A 20,137-nucleotide genomic window follows, 5' to 3' on the forward strand; every position below is an offset into this window, starting at 1 on the left:
ACGGCATTTACCGTCAGCTTAATTTGGAAGTAAAAGTATTTGAATATGTAAAAGTAACATGTTATAAGGATAGATTCCATGTTTGAAGGTCTGAAAATTGTGTTATAATTTGTGTCTAACTATTGGATTTTTTTGACACAAAAGCAGAAGTGCTGCAGAAAATCAAATTGAAATGATCTTATAATTATTCACTGATTGATTTGATCCTTCTCAACTTCAGCTGAATTATTTATTATTTAATCAATTTAAACCTTTGGTTGAACCAATGCCAGTGGATAACAGAGTCATTTCAGAGTTATTTCCATACAAATAAGTCATGCATTCAAGTGGTAACCATATGTGTATTCTACATTCATTATTACAACTCTGTTCTTACAGGACTACTGGAATAAAATATTTATTTACATCCACTTGAGTAAAGGGAATAAACCTAAATAAAGGACCAAAGCTTCATATTTAAGTTGTAATTTAAGAGTGACTTTAACCCATTTGATTTTGTAACATATCATTTTTCAGTCACAGAACAGTAACAGAATGAATGCAATTAGAGAGAAATCACTAATAATGAGAAAATTATTATATCAAGTTTGTAATCAATTGTTCTCACCTGGAAAAGCTGAAATAATGAGAAAATAAAACGTCCTGACTTAAAAAAAACAACCAAAACATTATATATATTTTTAAGGCATCATTTTTTAAGGACATGTCACCATGTCAGAAAAATGTAAACATAAAATTATTAAAATGCATGTTTTTATTACAACAACAGGCTTTCCAGTATAAAATAATTACACTGCCATGTTAACCTTCAACCCCATTTGGAATCTTTGCTCACCACTTCTCTGTAATAGCTCACAGGTGAGCTCTTTTGTTTCAGAGAGGTTCATGTCAGGTGTACGTCAGTATGGTCTCCACACAGTTGTAGGTCCAGTCCTGCTTCTCATTAATAGGCAGGACATGTTGGCACACCTAGAAGACAGGAAGTACAGGTTTGTATAAACCTCCTCAGGTCATGATGTTTACTCAATGTCGGTTCGAAATGTTTAGTCATTTATAATTGTCAATGTCGGTTCGAAATGTTCAGTCATTTATATTGATAATCGAACATGTTTAAAAAACTGGTGTCAAGCAGGCAAACCATCCTACCATCTTGGTTCTGGATGGAACCTCAACTGCAAACACACTCAAGCCTCTGCTGCTGCTGCAGTTCCTGCTCTGCTCATTGTTGATGTGCACAGTCACTTTCTGGTTGGTCTGAAACACAGAGTCAAAGTTATTTTTAACTTAATTGTTAACTGAACAATCACACAAGATCCAGAGGAATATATATTTGAATAACTAAACAAACTGCACCAGGTACGGTGAATGTACTCTGGTACTGTTCTAGTGTTCTATCACCAGTTCATTCTTGTTGAGCAGCTCCTGTTGCTATGTGTGTGTGGTCACCGCTGCTGCATGTCAAGTACAAATGTGCAGAAAGGCCTGTAGCAACCACAGCGTGCAGCAGTGAACTGGTGTAATTCACATCGTAAGATCCACTGAGTCAATTCTCTAGGTTGCTATATATATATAAAACACACACTCTGATGCAGTAGTATCACAATAGGATACATTGTTGAGGCCTTTACTATGCAAAGAAAATCACATACATGTGTCAAAGAAAATTATTTAACCACACGGTGGTAGAGTGGTTAGCACTCTTGCCTTACAACAACCCCTGTGGAAACTGGAGTTTGCTGTTCTCACTGAGTGTGGGTGTGAAAGATGGTATGGCAGTAAAGAATTAATTTTCTTTTTGTGTTTCACCATATATTTTTTTATATTTTTACCCTATTGTGTACAGTTGTTTTAATTCCATTAATGTTAATGAAATTATATGCTAAAATCTATAATTATTCTACACCACAAATTGTCAATGGCCAACATCACTATCTACTGTACCTGCAGCCACTTAGCCCCCTCTACAGGCAGCTTTGATGTAGTGCAGTATATTTAAATTATCTGAGCCCTTTGCTTTCGAATGATTCTGTATACATTTGTCTCCTACCTCTGTGTCCAATCATTTTTCTTCCTACAGACTCTGTGACACTACCTTATTGGCTATAAGTGAAGAGATCCTGTGCTCCCCTCTGTACGTGTAGACCAGAACATTTTCTTGTCCCCTCAGAGCTTTGGCCCCTGTCCTGCTGGTGATGGATTTCTGAAGAGCCTGGATTAGAAGCTTGGGTCCTGAATCCATACTGAGGGACTGGAGCGACGGCTGTGGGCCTTCAGCGTGAACGTCAATCTGGAACGGACAAGCCTGATGGACAGGAAGACGGTGTTCATGAAGTCGAAACATGGATCAAGAACAAGTTCCAGCATATTGTATTTGAGCACAAGAACTAAACGCAGAATTACATCTACTAGTTCCAGCATGCGGTTGTAGCCCATGGCCTCTAGGGTGAGCCACAGATCTGCAGGGTCTCCGTCTTTCTCTGTGGCCTCCATCAGGTTGAGCTCCATGAAGCCCTGTCTGGTCAGCTGGTTCTTTCTCATATCAAAGTTTTCTGCCCAAAAACACAAGGTTGTTGAGATTCTCTTCTCTGTTGTCTGTGTTCTTTGTTCACCAGTGACTTATTTCCTCTTATTATATCTATATTATATAATTATTATTATTTTCGTGGTTGTCAGAATTACCTTTACAGACAGCCCAAGCATCTTTGTCACACTTCTCTCCACTGGTCCTCAGTTCAAAGAAGTTGTACTCCTCCAGACTGAGCAAACCATTTCCATCAAGGTCTATGATTTCAAATATATCTGTCAGCGCCTCCCTGTGGCACAAAGGTGAGCAAGGCCGAGAATTTTAGGACAGATCCATGTAAATTTGTTTTTTCTTCTATCAATCAAATTTAATAACAAATACTCCATATACGGGGAAAACAAAATTTCTCCTTTCTTTTTTTATTTCTATTGTCCGGCTTAATGTTTTGCTTTTCGCACAGAATTTTTGGTTTCATTTGACTATGCAGGTATGTGGCTACAACTCTGCTACATTTCTTCTACCTTTCTACATATACAATAAATGTTCCTATTTTTATTTTACACATTTTTGGCAGATAAAATTGAAGGAAATTATGTTATCCACAGTATAGTAAATTAATAAAAGAACAAATGATGTAATGTAGTGTAATGTAATGTCATGTTATGATGGATGAGGTGAGTATATAAAATCACCTCAGCTCTCTGGTCAGGTCTAGTTCTCCAGTATCTGTTCTGTAGACAAGGTCCACTGGTTTGTTAGGGAGAGACTTTTTGCTCCTCTTTTTAAATCTGCAGCCACTGGTGAAGGGAAGCAGGTAGTAGGTTCCTGCGCTCAGTTCTCCTCTCCAAACGTACTTCTGCAGACAAATTTATAAAAACACAAGATATTTTTAATAGGAAATAATGAATGAAGACTTCAACTCACATGATAACCACAGTTTTGATGTAAATGAAACTCTCAAAACAAACCTCCTTTTCTTTTGCCTCAGTGAAATGCACAGTCGATGTGTCTTCTTTGCCTTCACCAGCCGGCACGATGAACAGAGCCGTGTCCACGGTCATCCAGGGAGAACTCTTTTCTAAAATCATTGGACTGTTTTTGCAATTTTCATGCAAGTGTGGTATGAAACTTTAAACCTATGGTTTCAAAGGGCCTTTAAATTACCAGAACGGTGACTGAGGCTGAGGGGCTGAATGGTTACGTAGACGTCGGTGGTCTCAGGAACATGGAGCTGGTACTGCAGGGAGCTGATGCTGCCGTCGTCCTCCAAGAAGAAGCAGCCCTTCATGCACGTGTGGTGCCAATCCTGCAGCAAAATGTAATTCTTCTGTTAAATAAAGTAATAATACATTCATTTCTGTAATGGTTAAATATATGGGAAGTTTATTTATAAAGAGCCAAAAATTGATCGTAATTTATTAAAAAGCTATTTTTTATTTCAACAGCTCAACGGAAGTTTATTTATAAAGAGCCAAAAATGTATCGTAATTTATTAAAACGCTATTTTTCACACTTTTCTTTTGAGGCCTGTGAGTCTTGTAAGAGTGAAAACTACAAAGATGGAATAACATGGAAGTATTTCAAAAGAAAAACCATACCCTTGGTCTTGGTCTTAACTGTGTTTTTTTTATCACTCTATCTCCTGAGGACCAGGCTTCTACTGATGTACTGTGTCTATGCCTCAAAATAACAGTTGCTATAATCGTACAGACACAGTCACATTTGTTTTCTATTTTAAGTGATTTTAAATGATCATGTGTGCCATACAAATGGTAGTAATCAGGCATTAAACCACTATTTTTGTTTGTAGTGCACTAAAAATATTATTAATATTTGGTGATGTGTAGTCTCCGGTCACGTCCCAGCTCAATCCAAATAGTTTGTGCCGCCTGTCAACAGAATGCATCTTTTCATTTAGCAGAAACCAAAACTAATTTGCTGTTGCTATTAAAAACAGGATGAATTGAAGATATTTTTGCAGGAAAAAAAGCCAACTGAGAAATCAATCTGAACAGTGAATTTGCCCACTTGATTAAAAGAAAGTGTCATTGCAATAATTGCGACTCCAACCTTCAGGGGGCATCATCATTTCACAGTCTGTGTGAGTTAAACAGGGTGTAAACACATGTTGTGGCAGTGCATAACCAGAAGAGGGCAGTAGTGCTACACAGTGTTTCCACTGCAGGCTGAAGCTAATCTTCTTGCACTACACCTATTGTTTTGGAATCCATTAAACTTGAAGAATACGGACATTTTCTTCAAGCCGCAGTCCATCAAATCTATCTAGAGGCCAGTTTGGCTTTTACTCATGAATCCTAATATTTCTCTCGCCGAGAAATTCTGTTGTTGAAATAAGATAAATAATTTGAACTAAATTGAACAGGAGCGTAAAACCCGAGTCGAGTTTTCCCGCCGCTCATCGGAGACGCATTAAAAGAAAAACACAGAGGAATTTGGAGGCCAAGCAAGTGCAGAATGGCCTCCATATTTCCTTTTAGTGAACAAATAAATCAGTGAGTTAAACAAAGGAAAAAGTGCCATAAAACTGGAGCGTGTCACTCTCGTGCAGAAAGTCATTTTCTCAAAGTATTTGTCTTGGGCTGAGAGACGCATTAAAAGATCAAATCATAACACTTCCGTGGTTTGTCCAGACAATATTAAATGAGGAAAAGTGCCGTGGGCAGCTGTCGGCTGCTTAAAGACGGGAGAATTGATGTGTCCACAGTGAGAGGGTCAGACTGCAGACTAATACAGCCGCTGTCACCTGCTCTGACCACAGGCCTGAGTTACTGCCATGCAGAGGGTCACTCTCCCTCTCTCTCTTTCTCTCTCTCTCACACACACACACACACTTCCACCACTACACAAACACACCATCCACCTCCTCCCAATTATCAGCCTCTGGCAGTACAGAGGCCAATATGGTGGAGCAGCAGCAGCTCCCTCAGATGTAATCTCAGCCCTGAGCACAGTCCGCGACACCTGGCCCTTTCCAATCTCAACATGTTGTTGGACCTGAGAGATTGAGCAGGAGGCTGTTATTTTTATTTTTATGTTTTGATTTTTATTTATTTACTTTGTTGTCCCCTGCTGTAAAGCGAACCTGGTGCAGTTAAGCCAAAAAGAGTCAAAACAAAAAGAGAGGAATCAATAAAGTGTATCTAGTTCATCTATTGACCCGACTGGCCTGAATTTGACCATCAAACACAGTGGGTGGCAGAGATGCTGGGAGACTCTGCAGGGTGAGACCTGGTTGTTATCACGAGGTCTCACACATAGACTGTCCTAGTGATCACTGAAGACCGTGGAAAAGTCTGGAAATGCGCAGCTCGATTTAGAAGTAACTCTTGATGCCAAGTTAAAAGTCTCCAATGTTTGTTTTCGACTTCATCAGCAGAACAGGATGCAGACTCTAACAGACAAACTACTACTGCAAAACAACAACAAAATACTGCTCTGGCATTTAATACCTTTTATCATGTCAAGAATCCAACTTAAAAAATCACAGGTATTTTTGACTGGTCTGATATTTTTTTTATTTTGCTTGTGCCCCTGTGTATATAAATTTTAAATATTAAAAACATTTCTTTCTGCTGCCTATTGCATCACAATGGCTGTAAAAACAAACAAACGCATTGCAAAGTGCATTGCAGTGCAGTCTGACCTGTAGGCCGATTGGTTCTGGTGATTTGTTGGTTTTAGAGCTGGCTGACGTCCCCGCGTTGGACAGAGACGAGCGTCTGCTGCGGGACAATGAGGGACGAGAAGACGATCGGCTGTCTGCAATTAGCAGAGAATAGACACAGAAAGAGTTATTTTCAAAGGAAAATGTTGCTAAAAAACTGATTTATAAGACACAATCGTCTCTTATCTGAGCTGTAAACACACAGAGATGAGAAGCAGGACATTAGTTTTGGCCCAAATCAGTTTTCTCACGTGTCCATTCCTGAGTTCAAGTGTAGATGCCCACATTGAATTGAGGTTTTAGAAAAACGAAAAGAAATGTGAGGTTAAGTTCAGGCCTTCTTTAATTAATTATGGAGACATATTAAATCACAAATGGCATAACAGAAGACTCTGAAATCCATTATCTCTCACAACTTTTTATCTTGAACACTAATTGAAGCCCAAGAATATCAATTCACTAATGAGGGCTCTGATTGTTTCCGAGGCGCAGGAATCAAGATGCACGGTAATGTGATGGGCCTAAAAGCAAATTACCGCAGAGGAAAATAAATAGACCTGCTATCATGTTATTTGTCATGGATCCATTCTTTATTGATGAGAGTGTTTTAATCTACGAGATCAAATTGTAGCTGTTTTGAGAATACAGAATTACAGATCTTAAAATAAATCAATTTTTTCGTTTATGGAAAGGAAGTTTAAAATAATTCGAGGCAACAATGTAGTCGTATGTTTCTTGTTGTATTTTAAGAATAATAACTACATGTCATTTAAATTTTATTGATATTAACACACATACGGTGCTTGCTTCAATTTTCCATTGAACTTTTAATTGAAACACTAATTCCTGTACGGTGCTTGCTTCAATTTTCCATTGAGCTTTTAATTGAAACACACTAATTCCTGAAAAACTACTGTTTTCATTTCCTTTCATGAAGAAAATAGAAATCAGTTGGTTTCAGCACGGTGGCTCAAATACACTAAAGTTGGAATAAAATAGTAGAAAATAGACAAAAATAATTTACCAAAGAGCGACATAAACATATGAACTGCTAACTTTAATGAACCTATTGCATGGCCCGGAGTATCGTGCACAGCTCCACTGTATTTGTCAGGGAAATGCTTGTGTTTACTGACAAATGTGAGCGCAAATGAACAGTCAAAACTGTTGTTGAGCTCCAAGAATAACGCAATTCAACATGTGTGAGCACGTAGCTCCTGGTGTCAGAGCCTTGTTAAAATGTAAGAGGTATAAATCAATACCTGGGAGAGTGTGCCATAATGTGATAATCCCGACTAGTGTGTGGGAGCTCATTTGTTTTTGCGGCCGCGGCGGACTGGACCCTCCTCTCTACCACCATCTAATCCCTCATCATCTCCCCAGTGAGAAGTGCTGGAATCCTCCAAATCAATAGCACGAACATGGACTGACCACTTAAATCAACCCCATCTATCTTATCACTGAGGGCCTGTCTCTGACTCGCTCAACCAGGATCTTTGTTCCTCACCTTTTAACTTAAAAATGCTGGTGTTAAAATACAAAAAAGTAGAATTTTTACTCATCTTCAGCTGGCTGTAAAATTGCTTGTGGAGGAGGGGGGGGTGGTGGACTAAAGCGTATCAAAAGACCCTAACCCTTAATGACAGAAAGATCAGCCAGAATCACATTGGTTAAAATCTGTGTTTTAACTATGTTATCTGTGTAGATATTGTAATGTATTTCCACTGGTAACAAGGTGATTTGTCATTTGAATGGGTTAGAAATGGAAAACAAATCTTTTATTTAATCATAATAAAACAAAATGTTGTTTAAATTTTTAATATCTGTTGCAATACACAAAAATGTGCACTTTAAATATGAAACTTACAGAACCTACCTTTTCGGAGTGTTGTGTCTGACGTTTCTGGAGGTTGGGGTTGAGCTGCTGCCATCGTTGCTGATGGAGCCGTTGACGCGGAGCTCTTTGGAGGGCTGTATGACTGACTGCCAAAGTTCTGTATCTTCAGCTTGGCATCACCCTCCAGTCTCTCTAAAGCTACAGTTTGACACTGCTCTACTGTAGACACCAGTAATCTGCAGAACTGACAGCAAGGGGAATCCATGAGTCAGAAGATGATACATGAGCCCAGTATTGGTGTGGCACAGGCAGACTTAGAAGGTAAGCATATGGCACTTTAGATTTCAGGTAGAAATGGGAAGCTGAAAGATAATTTTCACATTTTGTACAGCCGAGCTTTGTTTTGTTTTGTCCTTTATGTACGAGTATTACACCACAAGCCTGCTGGCGTACTCTGTATCTGACTGGCTAAGTCATATATGCCAAATATGCAGTCAAAATAAGACCAGTGGTGCATTCATTGTTCTAGAACAAAGATCAATCTGGAACATCTTTAGCATTAAGAAAATAGGAGTTTAGGACTCGCATTTCCCAGATTTAATTAGCCAGTGTCATATATGTGACAGTGTTGATATTGACATTGGTAAGACAATTATATTTCAACAATATTCAATTCTTAAAAGTTTTATTTTGCATTTATTCAAGACACATTTACCTCTGCGTAGTTCAGTTTCCCATCCTTGTTAATGTCAGCCAGTGTGAAAATGGCATTGACTTCATCAGCTGTCATTTTTTCTCCTCTCTGAAAGATGAATGTATTTTTATTAGTAAAAACATATCAATACATGTGTATTGCATGAGTAAGCATTAGGATAATTTAGGTGTATGTATTATGCTAAAGATCTTGAACAAATGGTCAGAGGTACAGATGGTTGCTACATTGTTTTGGGGGTTCTTCTTCTACTAATGTTTAACATGACTCACAGTGGTGAGGGCACGCTCCAGTTCACTGTGTGTGATGTAGCCATCACCGTTTACATCAAATTTTTTGAAAGCCCTCATCAGCTCAGGTTCATCCGTTTTCTTCTCATGCTGTAGAATCTCACAGAAGTCATCAAAGTTCAGTGTTGACCTCCTGGAGGTCCAGTATTTATCCAGAGTGGCAAGAGATGGGTTCCTTCCTGCTTGCTGGAGAGCTAAACGGGATAAAAGTGGGAAATTGTAACAACAGATGAAGCAAAGGCAGAAGAGAAGGTTTGTTTTCAAACTGTGTGAGTTCAAGTAAACAGGCATAAAACAACAAAAAACTGTAGGTTTTCTTACCGCGGCATAACTGCTGTTTGGAAGTGATGTTTGTCAAACTGGATCTAAAGACAGCGAGATAAGCGGCTCTGCAATGAGTGTAGAACAACTCATCTTCCTCAGAAGAACGAGAAGACTCTTGAGAGGACATGTTTTGACACAGGAGATGGAGGTGGTGATTTCCGTTAGCTGCTTCTCTCCAGGTGGTATACAGCCATGCAGTAGGCGGCTGCTATCGTTGGCTAAACGATGCGGTACCGTCTATTTTGTCACATTATGGGGAAAAAGAAGCACGTAAGGCACAGATTATCATTATTAAAGTGTATGACGTTGGTGTCATTTACGCAACACCGTTGCTATGGGCTGACCGTAAACAAATCTCATCGGTGCTCAGCGAAAAACGGCACGGAGGAAACAATAACTAACACTTCCGTTAGGTATTTAACGATAAATGCAACGTCTACGAAGTTATTACTTATCACTTTAAACGTATTTAGTTTTTTAAATAATGTATTAAGTTGATTTTAAATAAATTCCCTTTTAGTTATTGTTATATTTTTCAAAAATGGCATTGTGGGGCTGTCGAATGCGACCGTCAGGTTTCACACGAACTCAATACAGTGTAGCAAAGGCGCCAAATTCAGCCATTTAAAGCCAACTTTTATCACAAACATTTTTCTTTCTGGAGAGAATTACGTAAGTATTTATTGCCGTGTTCTTTTGTTATGAAAAGTGTATTGTTGAGTTTATGTTCCACACATTTTGCACGCAATGTTACAATCAAGCTAAGTGCAGCGTATGGTGGGAGTCATTTTCAATACCGGCTACATGACAGCTACTTAATGTTGTGTAAAACGTTACTTCATATTGCATTTAATATGTTGATTTGTATTGTTACTAACGCTTTTCCTAAAAAAAAACTCGACTCACGTGATGTGTCTTTGAGTTTGCATTGTTCCTTCCATATCTTAAAGCTCTACATAAATAATTGAACTGTGATGTTTTTTGTGAAGTCTGCTTTTGTTGTGTTAATAAACGCATTGAAATCTGTCTCCTTTCGTGTCCTTTTTATGCCAATGTGCAGTATGTTGACAACATGCGAGCATGACTGAATTGAAATGTGATTTTAAGTTGTTGTTTTTTTTAATCTATGAATTGAGGGCCCTGTTTAACACTGACTTTTATATTCTGTGGCTGTTTTTGCTGTTTTTCTTAGTCCTATCTCACATTATCATACTTTGGTGTGTGTATTCCTTTTTAACAAATATTTGTGTGGGTATATGTTTCTGCCTAATTCAAGCACTCTAAACATAATGTGATATAGATGTGTTGCTTAAATGCTTCTCACATTAGAAAAATATAGACTGTCCAAATTCATGGACAAAACCTGCTGTTAATTATATTTTTTCTATTTTTTTTTTTTTTTTTTTTTTGCAGTGCAAAGGACGCTCTAGATATGGACAAAGTTGGTCATGTAAGTCTTTATTTACATAGTTCATTGTTGACCATTAACTAAATTCTGCATTTATTAAAGCAACTATTATATATTTAAATCTAAAGGCAAGGCAAACCAAGAATGTCCTCACTATCTTAGGGTAGAGTTGGCTTTTACATTAACCATGCTGAATCCATGTGGTTGTCAGATTAAATTAAGTTGCACACATTGACATTAGAGTTTAGTTTTTTTTTTTTCAAGGAAACACAATCCCAGTCATTGTATTCAATTATCTTGTTTTACTTTGTGTTTTTAAATATTTGTATAACTTTTCTATTTGTTAATTGACCTAAATAGCAACCACGTTCCAGAATTCCTGTCCCCGCACGAAGTGAAACTCAAACTGTAGCTGCAGATTCTACAGCAGGTACGTTACACACCTGCACATTTGTTTCTTCATTCCAATACATGAGTTATGTTTTTCTTTGCTTAATGTTGTAATATGTTTCTTTTTGAACAGTTTAAATGTTTCTGTAGAGTTTAGTATGTGGGTTGTTTTTTTGTTTTGTTTTTTCAAACTGTTAATTACACCAGACACAATTCTATTCTGTTTTGATAAAATGTGCAGCCACAACAGCAAAGCCCAAAATCATTACAAAAGAACAGGAAGTCCCACTGCCAGAGTTGGAAAAGTGAGTACTTCTGCATCTTCTGTTTATTTTTTTTTGTTATTTTTATTTTATTTTTTGATATTTTTTGTTAATTATTGTTCTATCACAAACAGGAGTTGGTGTTTATTTCCTGCTGTATTACACAGAATTCCTCACTGAATAACTATATATCAACTGCCATGCTTTACTGATGGTCGTAATGAAATATCAGACTTTAATGACAGGAGACATGAAATGACTGAGATCCATCACTGGCCAAATTATCAGTGATTTACATAGCACTAAAAATAGTTGTATAAGAGTCACTTAACACAAGAACCATTTCCTTTAGCTCGGGCAGACATTTGGTGTCTGTCCCATCCATCAAGGGGTGTTAGTTTTTAATTTTATAGTGCTGGTACTAAGACATCCACTGGCTTAGTTTACAGTACATTCATAACACTTGATTATGTCTCATTGGGGTCACTGAGGACTAAGCAATTTTTACTGATATATTGGAGAGCTCTGTAATTTTGGCTATGAGGATTTGAGACCTAGAAGTGTAGCTACTGCCAATTAATTATTTGGGCTTCATATAAAAAATGGGCCACATAGTAAAAGATATGAAAAGGGATAAAGTTGATGAAGCTTAATTTGTATCATTGACGTGTATGCAATTGACAGCTGGACAATGCAGTGGTGGCCACAAGGTTGAGAAGTACACTGATGTACAAGCCTCTCTAACATTGAATAAGTTGGGTTTAATTGTTGTTGTTTTTTTTTTAGTTGAATCATAAATTACCTATAATGTCATCATATATTTAAAATCACCAGTGTTCAGATTTACTGTAGCTCAGTTTTCATGAACAAGAGACGCATCAAAATGTTGTAGTGTAACACCTCATCCTACTGGAGGTTTCTCTCTGTAATTATAAGAGCAATCAGAAAGGAAGAATGCTGTACTTCAGCAGAGAAAAGGCCAGGAATCACTTTCCACCATTGAGTGTTCATTCAGTTATTATAATTAAAAGCACTGTATTTTCCCCCCACAAATATATTCTGCTAATTTATATCTGTTAGTCTGTAGTGGTTTTTTTTTTCTTTTAAAGGTGTGTCATGATTTAAAAGTATACAAGGAATGTTTGTGTGTCTGTGTGTGATGCGATACACTCCTTTGTCTTGTGCTTCCAGTCTCGACTCCATTCGATCCCAAGTGGAAAAATCTCTGGATGCCTTCATCAGGGACAGAAAGAAGCTGCAGGAAATACTAGTGAGAGACATTTACCTTTGGGAATTTTAAGTTTAAATGATATTGTTCTTGATTTGTTCATCTTTAAAGCAGTAAGCGTTTGTGTTTCACAATGTGTGGCTACATTTACTACATAATTCTGTTTTATTCAGCCAGTAGAGGGCAGCAGTGAACAGGAGCGCTGCACCACTGAATCCAGTGTTGACCTGAAGGCTGAGTTAAAGAGACACAGAGAGCTGAGTAAGTATTCAAAGTGACTCATTGGTTTAAAAAATGGTTGTAAGAATATCTTTTTTGATAATCTGTATTTTCCATGTGACCAATCTGGCTTTAAAACGAGAAATTAAAATATGTTTATATTGTATTCTTGTTTTTTTTTTCCTCTTCACCACATTGTTGTAGAATAATGTACTGAACTAATGACTGCATTTAATTGCTTTTTCTTTTTCTTTTTTCTTCTCTCTCCCAGCATCCAAGGTTGGAGCATCTTTGAAGGCAAATGGAATCTCCAACACCCACAGTGAAGGTAATGTGTTTGGTAATAAGCAATAAAATGAGACACAGTAAGAGTAAACAATCTTTATTGTTATGTGCTCGTGTTCTTCATTCATTATGCTTTTATGCCATCTAAATAAACTCTCCTGGTCTCTTTGCTGGAGTTTTATCCTGTTGAACGCTGCAAGTCTTTATGGCCTCAAGCTCAGGAGACACGAGGGTGGAACAGCATCACAAGATTTATTGAGAATTAAAACCACACATTTGCTTGTTTACTCACATCCGCATTAGGTTATTTTGTGGCGCAGCATAAACATGAAGGACAGGGCAAGATGAATGTGGTGGTGCATAAAAATACACAACAACAAAGAACAAATTATATGGGGTGGTTTCTCTGGCTGGTACTACATTTCTATAGCCTTGTGAGATTACACCAGGGATTCTTAATCTTGGAATTAATCCATTGTGTTAGCTGTATGAGGTGTTTGGCCAGAAAAATCAAAATAAAAGTATTTTAATTCTGCTGCATTTTATCTCTATCAGCTAGAAAATAAAAAATAATTAAATGGCCATTAGTATAAAAGAAATAAGCATTTTTGAATGTGTGTGTGTGTGAATAATTTATTTAATGTAATGGGACTGAATGGAAATAAGCATTTTTGAATGTGTGTGTGAATAATTTGTTTAATGTAATGGGGCTGAATATACAAACCAGTGGTAGTTTGGAACAACTCCAAATGTTTGAGGCCAGTGAAAGTGTACTAGTTCTTGGACCCAATCTGGCCCGGCAACCGGATTCCAAAAGAAACGTCAAATAACAATGTTGCACAAAAATGTGATTTAATTTTGCCTTACACCTAAGGTGTATATTTAGAAAGATTCCTGCCCTCTGACAAATATAGTTGATGCCCAATCTCTTAATATCATCCCTTTATCACAAATGAACTGGTGTTTTCATACAGGCTTCTTGTAGTGTTTTGGCAACATTGTGTTTATGTATTTTAATTAACCTTATCAGTTTTTCTGTTCCATATTTATAATATTGTGTAAATGAACCAGACTTCTCCAGTCAAGACAGAGGGTTGTCACATTTAAACTAGTATTTCTAATGAGTTTGGTCACACTGTTTTTCAATTAAACCATTCACCAAAAAGGTTCATGTCTGACAAATGATTCATAACTCGATCGCCTTAGGTAGGAGTCACTTTTCCAAGATAGTCCCCTGCGTGCTCTGCTGTGACTGGACCTAAAGAGACTAAAGACACATTTCTGTATTTGTTTTGTTTCTAGACGCTAAACTAAAAAAGTCACAAGATTGTTTGATTTACAAGAATAAGGACAATCCTTCACTTTACTTTGTTTGATAAACATCTTTCTTGCTGTTTACCAGTTAACAGCATCAGTTGACGCTTGTTTGAGCTGCTCAGACAATCGTGTGCTCTGCGACCTTTGGAGGGATAACAACATTTTGTTATGGTTGCACAAACAAGTCAATGTGCAGATTTTCCTCAGGAAATAATTAATTTGATTATTTTAGGCACAAGTCATGCCTGCAGCAGAGCAATTCTTGTGATCCAATCACACAATGCTGACTTGTGGAATATGAATGGAGGCTACTGTCGGGAGGCTAGCTTGTTTTCCGATAAGGTTGTTAAAAATTATTTTAATTAGTTTCAGTAAGGCAGCCAAACATACATGATGCATTGTAGGTTCACGCTCGGGGAATGTCACATTTTCGGTCACATGGTGGATCCGTGAAATGTATCAGTTTTGCCCAAACCTCCTTACAACAACAGACTTCACATCGTGAAGGCAGATAGCTGTGGGACAGAATTGAGCCTCTGTGCTGCACTGAGACACACACTTTAAGAAAATGTTATTCAAAGTTGCTGTAGAGCTCTGGCCTATATCTGCTTATAGCGTGAAATCCAGACAGATGATGTTGATGGTATCATCCAGCATGATTCTGCCCTTGTATAAAATGTTTGTTTAGTTTTGCTGCGCTGGCCTTCAGGGCTTTTGTCCATGTGTTTCAATAGAAGAAAGAAAGTGAAAGGATTCATTTTAAAAGGCTGCCATTTACAAGTACCCTGAGTGATGTATTACAAAATGGGTCAAAGCATTTATTCTGCAGAAATCAGTCTGCTCGGAAAGAATATTTTAGCGGTAGCTAAACATTGTGACGTCTGGGTTAATTCACAGCCTTTTGTGGTGGCACTTGTTCTGATAAATATATTTATTTAGCCAATTCATCTGCACTATAGAGGCTCTGTTGTGTGTATACATTAAAAGTCTATCTATGTCCTCTCCTCGGGGGCATCTGTTAGGCAAAAAAGTAGCACATGATGAAGAATGTTAATATGAGTCATACAGCACAATACCAATAATAGTAAAAAATAGAGAAGACATTAAACAAATGAAGATGGTCATATTGAACTTGGAAGAAGAACAGAAGCTTGTTTCAAAGGGAACTCTGTTTGATCAAAGTCAATAGAATAATTTGATCAAAATGTTGGCAATTCTGTTTGATCAAAGTCAATAGAATAATTAGTCATTTGATCAAAATGTTGGCAATCGTAAGTCATTTTGTGAAAAATTACTCAAACTAAAACATTGTCAAAAAGTTGGATTGTCTGAAATGTTTTGTCTTTAAAGTCACTAGTGGAAAGCATTACAGCTGGACAGGAATTATTTGCAGGTCACCTGTGTAAATACACAGTCCTATAACCACTTGCTGTGGGTTCAAGGAAGCTGTGCAGAAAATATCAAATGTAAATGGAATGCTATGCCTTCGTACTATTTCCCACCTTTCTTTCCATTCTCCATCCTTATCTCTTCCCTCGTCCTTATTCTGTGATGGTGGGTCACACCTATCTGTCATACTGGCAGTGATTTATAAAACGGTGTTCACGACTGTCCTTTAAGGTTATCAAAAGTTTCAGTAAGGAGTCTAAAGAAGTCACTTTTGTTGAGCAATCCCACTCGGGGCAGGCATCAATCCTCTGGGCATATTCTGGCTGTTCCATGTAGCCGTTGTGCCTGTATGTGCTGATGAAGTACAAAATTGAAAAAGAAAGGCCCTAATAATTCTGAGGCAAGTTTCCCTCAGCTGGAGCTATTGATTATTTGTGTGTGGTGAGAGATTTGGAAAATTCAATTAAAGGAGTTGTGCAAAGGATTCATAAATTCAGCCCCAGCGTCGCGCATTGAGACACGGTTATGTTCTAAATCAATGTTGCACTTCACAATATATTTTCTTAGCAACATAAAACTAAATAACATTTAAACAGTTCTGCTTACGACAGAAACACATTTTATTTTCACTCAGGCGTTTTAGTAATGGCCAAGTACTGACCTGTGCACATCTTCTGAGGTGGTAACGTATTTTTATGGCACTTCCCCATAAGAAAATCCTATATAATATGAATTTTGAAATGACAAAATGAGGGGGAAAGGGGACGGATCAGCAGTGTAAAAATTGATCAGACCATAGATGGGATCACGTTGTGGAAGATTTGTATGTCGGCAGCAATGGGCTGTATTAAAAAAAAAAAAAAAAAGATTCCTTAAGATGTCATAAAAATGATGGGACTGCGTCCGCGGTGTATGTGTGGCTGCTGGACGCACCGTCGCACATCAATCCTGACAGTCTCACAGACAGATGCCACCTACCCACGGGGAGTTTTATGCTTTCTGTTGAGCACATTGTAACAGATAAGCAGGGGAGTTGTATATTAGTCTGTTTTGGTCCAAGAGGAGCAGGTGGCCTTCGATCCACACCGTGGGTTGCAGAGTATGCAGTCTTTACAGGCATGATTTCTGATTTACTTAGTGTCATTGCGTTTCATCCTGATGTGCAAAAAGCGTACATCTAGGTTCTTTGAATTACTAGCATGGCTACATTAATAACACACAGCCATGATGATAGCAGAACATATATTTATAAATCAATATTTAACAATTTTACAAAATGTACGCTTCATTAGAATTGGAATTAAAGGAAGAAGAATTGTGATCTAGCTGCTCTGTACAGAACGTGACCTCTGTGTTTAAGCCAGCTAGAAAAGCATGAGTATGGACTCGTAAAAATGTGTTGGGCCACATTCAGCCTGCGTACCTCGAGTTTGACATTTGTATTCTAGAGTTTCGACACGACCTGTAGATGGCTCTGTCCACTCTTTTGTTTAGTCTGAATGCACATCTTGGGAACACAAGTAAAAAAAAAAACAAACCAATCCCTGTTCTGTAGAGCTGCAGATCTTCAACTGTGAAGAATTTAAAAAACAAACCAATTTTCAAACAAAGCAACAACTCAAAGCTTTGAAAGGAGGTCATGGATGGAGAGTTATTACCATTGACTTCCATGACCTTTGGAAATTTATGACTTGCAGTTTTCAGTCCCCTTTGAGGGCTGTCAGCTACATTTTCTTTAGTTAAATTGCTGCAACCGACCAGGCCTGGATATTGCTTCATTTTTATTTAAAAAAAGGAAAAAAAACAAATTGCTGCAACCGACCAGGCCTGGATGTTGCTTCATTTTTATTTATTTTTTTAAAAAAAGGAAAAAAAAAACAAGAAAATCAACTGAGGGTAGCACCTCTGCTAAAGAACACGGCTCCATAGATTTTTCTCTTAATGAGCAAATACAGTATGTACAATTATATGGTTTCATATACGTCAATCTCTCTCTCTTTAGTTTTTTTTGTGCTTCTCTCTCTTTCTGTAGGTCCGGTGAAAAAGATCAGCTCTTTCGAGTATCTGCAGTCCATTATGAATGAAGGTATAAAAGTTTATCCTCCACTTTAAGTTAAATATTTGTTAAATTGTCATAAACGTTGATTGATGAACACAGTAATGTTTAGGTTTAAAAAAAAAAAGTTAATATTTTGACTCGTTCTTGACAGAACTTGTGGTATAAATGTAATAACACTAGATGCCAGTGGGGTTACAATCATGTTTTCCTCTGTGATATTCCCCAGGTTTTTGTTAGCCAGGCGTCCCGGCTGTTGACAGCTAAAGGAATTGCTCTTCACTTCTTGTGCATTTGATCCCCTTGGAGATGAGGCAGGAGATGAGTGTGGAATCCGTGCCGTCAGTTGTGAGGCCGAGACGTCTTTGAAGCATCATTCATTTGCAGGAGAAGTGTCTGAAACGGTAGGACCCAATCCTTCTGACATCTTAGACCCTCTGCAGCCTCTGTCTGGCAGCTGACAAATGTTGATTCTACATTAACCACGGAGCCACCGGGCTGTGCAAATAATTTTTTCCCCATTGGCTTCCCTCTTCCCATTTATGGCCAACAAAAAAACAAAACAAAACTATCCTTTATCCCATCCACCTGTGCAGTTTAACACCTAAAATAAAGGTGTGGAGAGGGGAAACGTAGTCTTACACAACACAGTAGTCTCTTTATTTGGCAGCGTCTAGGAAGGCCGAGGCCTCTCGCTGCCCAAGTCAACTTAAGCAACAGCTGGTGTTCACAGCAACATTTCCTATTTCTGCCTAAGGTGGATCGTGTAACTCTCACTTTATCGCCCTTAGAGGCCACGTGAAGGACAAAGCCAGTTCAGCTGTAAACAAAACTAATGTTTTCATACAAGCCGCTAAGGAGGACGAAAGAGGGGCAGCCGTTTTAACTACTCTTCTATACAAAGGTCTTGAAAAAAATGACACATTTTTAAAATATTCAAAATAATTTACTCTTGCAATAGAACAGGTTTAATGGTTACTGTATGTGATTTGCCAATAGGTTTCCGAATTATTTTGTTTTACTCTTATTTGTCTTATTGGTGTTGAGATTATGTCACTTCAACCAGCCATGAGTTACGTCTAATTTATCTATCTATCTTATACTTATTTATCCAAATACAGGGGGGATGTGTTCCAAATGTGGCTGTACTAATTATTAAGTGATGTGTGGGTTGTGATTTGCAATGACTTATACTGTTCATTCCATTTATTAAACCAATAATATTCCTGCTAGAAATCTACCATGCTTTAAAGTAGGATTTTTTTATAATATACATGTGCATTTACTAAAAAAAATTGTTAGGACACTGGAAAAATTGGGGATTTGTGTTTAATTAAAATGAACATTAATAAAAGAAAAAAAATCATTTTTGATTTGGCCATTATAACGGTGTTCCTGGTGAGTTAAAAACTAACCCTACTTTGATTTAATCATATTACACTTTAATTCTAACTCATATATAGTAAGGAACTAAGTCTAACGTATAAATAAATATTTAAAATTAATACTAAATATAAATAATAATTCCACCTGCACCATTTGTCCAAACAGTTTGATTTAATCCACTCTTGTCAGTCTGTCTCTGACTCCGTACCCACTAATGTCTCTCCTTCTCACACCATGTACAGAATAACGGATCAACTACTTCCCCTGGTTTCATTCATTCCTTATTTGTCCTTCATCTCTCAGATCTTGAGTCTAATTTTCCTCCGTGGCCAATCAGAATACTGCGGCCCCCAGTCTGGGTTTTGCAGGAAACCCACTCTGACCCGATAACATTTATAGTTGTAATGGATTTTTTTTAATGCCTGTCATTAACTTTTTCATAGATTGGAGAAGAGAAATGACTTGCGCCTTTTTTCTGTGGTATTTCAACTTTATAGCGTTATGTTCAGATATGTCACCTTCCATCATCTCTTTTTAAAGCCTCTCCTGTCACTTACTCTTCACAGGTCTTTTTTTTTTTTTTTTTTACGTCATCCTTGTGGAACCCAGGACTTGTAATTAATATTTAATGTTGTTGAGTAAAAGCTTGGAAAGATGTATAATTTAAAGATATAATTATGGCCTCCATCTCTGCCAGACAAGAGTGTGTGTGTGTGTGATTTAGTGAACTTACTTAGGCCAATGTAGACAGTTATCTGTAAATGGAGCAGCTTTAAATCAAACTATTTCGCAGTGACTTGAGTTAAACTCATTTTCAGACTGAA

General features: G+C 37.6%; 1 protein-coding gene across 1 annotated transcript; it reads right to left on the minus strand.

Moving 5' to 3' along the window:
- Positions 1-219: 219 nt before the first annotated feature.
- On the minus strand, positions 220-9,738 carry efcab7 (EF-hand calcium binding domain 7). Its single transcript, XM_008333228.2, has 14 exons — positions 9,717-9,738; positions 9,370-9,609; positions 9,031-9,242; positions 8,762-8,848; positions 8,086-8,290; positions 6,189-6,304; positions 3,689-3,830; positions 3,493-3,602; positions 3,217-3,380; positions 2,680-2,813; positions 2,401-2,549; positions 2,093-2,302; positions 1,147-1,254; positions 220-969 (listed from the first exon to the last, which is right to left on the minus strand). Exons 2-14 carry the CDS (start codon positions 9,497-9,499, stop codon positions 889-891), a joined length of 1,848 nt encoding a protein of 615 aa, XP_008331450.1. The 5' UTR covers positions 9,500-9,609; positions 9,717-9,738; the 3' UTR covers positions 220-888.
- Between the last annotated feature and the right edge of the window lie 10,399 nt (positions 9,739-20,137).

Source organism: Cynoglossus semilaevis, chromosome 2 (assembly GCF_000523025.1).
Source record: "Cynoglossus semilaevis isolate Cse_v1.0 chromosome 2, Cse_v1.0, whole genome shotgun sequence".
Lineage (NCBI taxonomy): Eukaryota > Metazoa > Chordata > Actinopteri > Pleuronectiformes > Cynoglossidae > Cynoglossus > Cynoglossus semilaevis.